The sequence below is a fragment of the Merops nubicus genome, unplaced genomic scaffold, assembly GCF_000691845.1.
Source record: "Merops nubicus isolate BGI_N331 unplaced genomic scaffold, ASM69184v1 scaffold22883, whole genome shotgun sequence".
Classification (NCBI taxonomy): domain Eukaryota; kingdom Metazoa; phylum Chordata; class Aves; order Coraciiformes; family Meropidae; genus Merops; species Merops nubicus.
This window is the reverse complement of record NW_008599888.1, coordinates 1-6,500: the sequence shown is the minus strand read 5'-3', so window position 1 is coordinate 6,500 and position 6,500 is coordinate 1. Positions and strand designations below refer to the sequence as shown.

General features: G+C 57.3%; 1 protein-coding gene across 1 annotated transcript in view; it reads right to left on the bottom strand.

Moving 5' to 3' along the window:
* Positions 1-6,032, bottom strand: part of DCTN2 (dynactin 2 (p50)) — a gene marked incomplete at both ends in the record, with an annotated part of 7,113 nt that extends 1,081 nt beyond the window's left edge. The window contains 12 exons of the mRNA XM_008937554.1: positions 800-910; positions 1,007-1,098; positions 1,200-1,302; positions 1,420-1,491; positions 1,634-1,711; positions 1,834-1,872; positions 1,950-2,015; positions 2,108-2,255; positions 2,358-2,506; positions 2,592-2,690; positions 5,713-5,774; positions 5,887-6,032. Of these exons, the coding sequence (XP_008935802.1) occupies positions 800-910; positions 1,007-1,098; positions 1,200-1,302; positions 1,420-1,491; positions 1,634-1,711; positions 1,834-1,872; positions 1,950-2,015; positions 2,108-2,255; positions 2,358-2,506; positions 2,592-2,690; positions 5,713-5,774; positions 5,887-6,032 (1,165 nt within the window). The remainder of the gene's footprint in view (positions 1-799; positions 911-1,006; positions 1,099-1,199; positions 1,303-1,419; positions 1,492-1,633; positions 1,712-1,833; positions 1,873-1,949; positions 2,016-2,107; positions 2,256-2,357; positions 2,507-2,591; positions 2,691-5,712; positions 5,775-5,886) is intronic.
* Between the last annotated feature and the right edge of the window lie 468 nt (positions 6,033-6,500).

Here is a 6,500-nt window from a genome sequence, read left to right as displayed (position 1 = left end):
GGTAGGGCAGAGAACAGCACCGTGGGCCCTGGGGAGGTTCTGGCTGTGCTGGGGCAGACTCCCAGGCCAGCCATGGTCTCCAGGCCATCAGCACTTTGGAGTTAGCCAGGGCAGCCTACACAAGCAGGCTTCAGGTGTATCCCAGACCAGAAATGTCACACTCAGTATAAAGGGGGAAGTTTGCTGAGGGTGGGACCTACTTCTGCTTGGGCTCCTCCTACTCCTGCTCTTCCTTCTCCCCCTGCTGCTCCCCATCACTGGGGGTGGCTTGCTCACCCTTTTCTGCTGCTGAGCACAGCCTCCCTGCGTATTGCAACCACCATACACTCGCTGGGCAGAGTATAACTTTTTTTTCACTTTATACTGGCATTGGTATTAGTTTGGCTGTTGTATTAAATCCGTTCTCATTTCTGCTTGCGGGTGTCTTCTCCTTTTCCTGGTCCCTCTTCTGAGGTTATAGACCTATAGGTTAGGTTACGGAACAGCAGTTACACACCGTTGGAAGATGCACCAGCTGGGCCCCACTCGTGCCCCACAGCCTAGAGGAGATGCTGAGACAGATGGACTTTGAGACGAGCTCTTTATTGGGGTAGATCGGTGTGGGATATAGAGATGCATACCCTCACCCCAAGGTGGGAGTGGTGTGGTGGGGAGGACTTCCACAGCTCCTTGCTGTGCAGGGGGCAGAGCCAGGGTATGTACAAGCAGGGGCCAGTACCTGGGGAGGGGCGGGGAGTGATTCCCAGGGGATTTCAGGGCCTGGGCAGGGATGCCTGGTGCTGGGGGCGGGGGGGGTCACCAGGGCAGTCTCATTTCTGTCGCCCGTTGACTGCAGCCGCTTGATGCGAGCGTCGATGTCCGCAAAGTTGTCCTCCACCACAGCAAGGTTTTCCTTCATCGTCTTCTGGACCTGGAGAGAGTGTGAGGGGTGTGAGTGGGGAAGGGGGTGAGCAAGCAGACAGGATGGGGACCCCACTCCACCCCAGCAGCTGCTGGTGGAACCCACCTCTGCCAGCAGCACAGTGTTGTCCTTGAGAGCACCAGCTATCTCCTGCTGCGTGGTGTCCAAGTGCACGAGGACCTGACCGAACTGTGTGGCTGGGAGGGAGGGACAAGTTCAGTGCCACAGCAGAGGAGCAGCACCCCTTCCACACCCCGAGATGCTCCCGGCCACACCACAATCCCAGCCACCCCCTCACCTTGCTCGTGCAGGTCCCTGAGAGTCACCAGCCTCTGCACAACATCAGGCAGGGTGCTGGCCACAGGGTCCCAGTGCTGCATCGTCTCATAGATCTGGTGGATCTGAGGGACAGGGAAGGGCAAAAAGTTGGGGGGAACACCACAGCCTGGTAGGGGGGGCTCCATATAACCCCACCATGATGAGGTTGCCTTTGGGGGGCTCTCCCCACCAGCTCTTACCTTGCTCTGGGTGTCAGCATCTTGCACGGTTGCTTTGTGCTTGGCAATTTCATTTACCTTCCCCAGGACGCTCTGGGAAGGGGGGAAGCAGATGTGAGACTCCCAATCTAGTGGTGCCCACCCCCAATTTCACAGCCTTGGCCAGTGGTGTCCCATAGCTCTCCCATGGCCCTGTGACACCCACCACACAGTTCCCTCCTCCTGTACCCCTCACCTGCAGCCGGGCCTCCACTTGGTCCAGCATGGCCATGTCCAGGATGTTGACCTTGGCCTGCAGGACCTGCACAGTATCCTGGGGATGGAGAGCAGGGTGAGGGAACACAGCAGGACCCTGGGACTGCCTCTTCCAAGCACTACGGGCACAGAGTTGGGGGGAAGGGACACTGCATGCCCCCTACTCCCTGTGTGACTCACCACAAGGCTGGTGCCCTTCAGCCCAACCAACAGCGGGTTCTGTGGGGAAGGAAATTGCATCAGTGGGGCAGGATGGGGGTCCAGGAGTGGCAGGGCAGGAGCCCCTGCCCCCTCACCTGGCTGTCTGGCTCGCACCGCACTGTGGACTCCAGCTGTGCCAGCCGCCTCTCCAGCTCTGCGATCTGTGGGTAGGACACCCCACAGATGGGAGGTGAGATGGCAGGACACCCCACTTCAGGGTCAGGCACCGGGTGTCCGCCCTCCCTCTGCTCACCTTGGCGGTCTGGGCAAACTGGTCCTGCTCTGGCCTCCAGTACAGCTCAAAGGTGACGGTGTCTCCAGCGGGCACTGGGGCTTTGGCAGGACCCTTCCCTGGTGCCGCCTTGCTGCACTTTGCCACCTCCAGCTGCTGCAGCAGGCGCCTGGACAGGGGGAAAAGGTGGGGCTGGGGCACTGGCACCGCCTGCCGGTATCCTCCCCCCGTTCCCAGAGCTGCAGCCCCAGGGTCCTGGGACCACACTCACTTGGCCAAGGCGCCGTCAGGGTCTGCAAAGTCTATGGCTGCCTTGGGGCCCATGTGGCTGGACACCAGCTGCTGCTTCAGGCCCTCGACCTGCCTGGCCAAGGCCATGGGCGTCAGCTCCTCCTCTGCTGCAGCCTCCTTCACCGTGCTCTGGAGTGGGGAGGAGGGAAAAGTAGCTGTGTCGTCCTGCTGGGACACCCTCATTGCTGGTCCCCAGGGCTGGGGTGATGCTCACCTGGATCTGCTCCACCTCCCTAATCAGCTCCTGCACCTCGTGCTGCAGCCGCTGGTACCGCTGCTGGGGCGTCTCTTTGGCACCAAGACCCTCACCAAGCTGCAGAGAGAAGAATAGGCGGGGGGGGGAAAGAAAACTGGGTCGCTGTTCCCCAAGCCCCCCTGGTGTCTGCCCAGTCTGCCCAAGCCTGCACAGAAAGGCAAGAAAAGGAATTGACTGGGGAGAAGAAATGGGTGAGGCCCTCGAGAGTCAGGCAGGAGCAGCTTCATGTTCATGTGACCCGGTCCTCCAGGGGAACCTTCAGAGAATCCTGCTGGAGGGACAATACAGCAGGGCAGAAGCAGCCTAGGAGGATCTTAAGGATAACAAAGTCCTCCTCCAAGTGACACCACTGCCAGTGAGGAGAGGGGCTCCACTAGAGTCATCTTCAGCCAGGAGGGGCTTGGTGGAGAGAGGCAGGTCAAAGACAGCTGGGGCTGCAGTGACCACAAGATGGTGGAGTTCAGAATGCTGACGCTGGGGAAAAGGGGGCTCACAGCCCTGGGCATCGAGAGCAGACTCTGGCCTCTTCAGAAGTCTGCTTGGAAGAGTCCCCTGGGATCAGGCACTGGAGAGCTGTGGGGCCCAAGAGAGGTGGCTGATGTTTGACCACCTCCTCCACTGAGGGCTCCATCCCAACTAGCCCTCCCCAGCAATCACTCCTTCACAGAAAATCCCTGTGACAGCCTGCGAGCAGGGGTGTCCCTACAGGAATTCTTTGAGTGGAGGAACTGCCAGGAGAAAAAGTATTGAAATGATTTTCATTTGCTGTTGTCAAGAAGGTGGCAGCACTGCCCTGGCTGAGTTATGCAGGCTTTGCTCTGTGGTCGGGAGGGTTGTGCACCACAAGGAGAGGTCAGAACATCCACAAAACCTGTCTGGCACAAACAGATTTGAGGTTCAATATTCTTTTACCTAATTTGGCAATTCTAATTGCAAAATTGATCCCTCAGTGAAGGCTCAGGAATCCAGCTGATGGCATCGCATGGGCACTCTTGATAGTCTTTAATTGGTCCTAGTGACAGGGAGAAGTGCCAGAGGACTGGAGGAGAGCAAATGTCACCCTCATCTTCAAGCAAGGTAAGAAGGAGAGCCCAGGGAACCACAGGCCAGTCAGCCCCACCTTCTTCCCTGGGAAGATGATGGAGCAGCTACTCCTGGAAACCATTTTCAAGCAAAAGAATGACAATTAAAAAAAATAATCATAAAAAGAAATTAGCAACTTGATAAAATTCTACAGTGAACTGACTGGCTTGGTGGACAAGGAGAGAGCAGTGGGTACTGTCCACCTGGACTTCAGGAAAGGTTTTGACACCGTCTTCCAGAAGATCCTGCAGGAGAAGGTGCTGAAGTCTGGGATGGGTGGGCAGGCAGTGAGGTGGATTGAAACTGCCCAAACAGCAAAGCCCAGAGGGTGGGGGGGTCACTGGGCCAAAGTCTAGTTGGAGGCCAGTAATGACTGGTGTAGCCTGGAGGTCAGTGCTGCTTCCCATCCTCTAACATCTTCATTGATGACCTGGATGCTAGAGCAAGCCCTCAGCAAAGTGGCAGATGACACCACACTGGGAGGAGTGTCTGAGAGGCCAGAGGGTCACAATGCCATCCAGAGAGACCTGGACAGGTTGGAGAGATGGGCCAACAGGAACCTCAGTGAGGGGAACTGCAAAGTCCTGCTGTGGGACTCCCTTCCTAGGCAGGAACCCACAGCACTGGTGTAGGCTGGAGGCCACCCAGCTGGAAAGCAGCTCTGCAGAAAAGGCCCCAAGGGTCTTAGGGACACCAAGCTCAATGTGCGGCCTGGCTTCAGCTGGGATAGAGCCAATTTTCCTTCTTGGCAGCTAGAACTGTGCCATGGTTCGGATTCAGTGTGGGAAATGTTACGAGAAGAATGCTGATAATACACTGATGAGTTTAGTTGTTGCTAAGGAATCAAGGACCTTCCAAATTCCCATGCTCTGCCAGCAAGCAGGAGCACAAGAACATGGGAAGGCGCATGGCCATGACAGCTGACCTGAACTAGCCAAAGGGCTATTCCAGACCACAGGACATGACACTCTGTGTACAAACTGAGGGCAGCTGGCTGGGCATGGGGAGACTCGCTGCTCAGGCATCAGTCAGCAAGTAATCCCATTGGGCACCACGTCTTCTCCTGGGTTTTATTTCTCTCTTTTTGTTATATTCCTTGTCATTACTATGAATACTACTATTATATTATTATTATCATCATTATTATTATTACTGTATTTTATTTTAGTTACAAAGCTGCTCTTCTCTCAACTCATGAGTTTTACTTTTTTCCAGTTCTCCCCATCCCACTGGGACAGGGCAGGGGGAAGCAAGCAGCCGCCAGTGGTTTGGATGCTGGCTGGAGTCAAACCATGCCAACATGATGCAGCAAAGGCAGCCAGCAGTGCCCTGGGCAGCGCTGGCAGTGTCGTGGTGGGGGAAAGGGATTGCTCCTCCCCCTCTCCTCAGCACTGCTGAGGCCATGGCTGGAGGAGCACTGTGTCCAGTGCTGGATTCCCCAGTACAAGAGAGACATGGGCATACTGGAGGGAGTCCAACAAAAGGCCACAAAGGTGCTGACAGGGCTTGAGCATCTCTCCTATGAGGAAAGGCTGCGAGAGCTGAGACTGCTCAGCCTGGAGAGGAGAAGGCTCTAGGGGATCTTATCAGCACCTGAAGGGAGGGTGCAGAGAGGATGGAGCCTGGATCTCCTCAGTGGTATCCAGTGCTCTGACCAGAGGCCATGGGAAGTGCAAGAGTTTCCCCCTAAGCAGCAGGAAAGCCTTTTTTACGGTGAGGGTGACCGAGCACTGGCACAGGTTGCCCAGAGAGATGATGGAGTCTCCATCCTTGGAGATATTCAGAACTTATCTGGACACGGTCCTGGGCACCCTGCTCTAGGTGGCTCTGCTTGAGCAGGAGGATTGGCCTACATGACCTCTGGAGGTCCTTTCCCACCTCTGCCCTTCTGTGACTCTGTCATTTGCAGCCTTGAGCAGGGACGTGGCCGTGGGGCGAGTGGGGAGGAGGGGCCGTGCGCTGGGGTGCCTCACATCGCCATGCTCTCCGGACTCACAATTTCATACTCCCCAGACTTGTAGCCTGTTGTCCTGGGCTTACTGATGCAATCAGAGAAATCTGGAAGAGGAAGAGCAGGGTGTCACCCCAAAATGTCCTGAGTGACTGTGCCCTCCTTGGGGTCAGCTCAGGGTGCCCATAACCCACCCTTCCCCAAAATCCCCTGGCTCACCCACTCCCTCGGTGCTCAGGCGCTTGTCCCGGAACTTCTCGTAGGCAGCGTTGGGGTTAATGATGAGGTGCTCCACGCTGGTGCTGGTGAGCTCCTCCTGCACACAATGCTCGGCATTAGGCAGCCAGGAGGGTTTGTCTGGGGCCCTGGGGTGAGGACGGACGGTGCCAGAGGGTGCCAAGGTGGCCCCATCCTCCCCAGGACAGGGGCACAGCCCCCAGGGACTGGCACACAGGGACTGAACCCAGCAAAAGATCTGCTGGGGCTGTCCAGGATGAAACACATCCCCAGGTCTGGTGCCCCTGGCTGGGGCAGGGGCCAGCAGACAAGAAACCCTCCCGGAGCGCCCGGAGGTGAGGCCAGAGGCGCAAGTGCACACTGAGGCTCAAAACCCTTCAGCAGCCCCACAACCAGAGCACCCGAGCGTCGGGGGCTTCCAAGGCTGCCCCCAGCCCAGCAGGGCTGCAATTGCACCACGGGCACATTTTGGGGTGACTCCTGGGGGGCACTGGGGGGGCTGCAGGGCTTCAAACCCCTCAAAGACCAAAGGGGCTTTGCCTGGAGCCTGGCAGCATGAGTGCAGGCCGTGAGTCTGGGCTCTCCTTGCTGGCCAC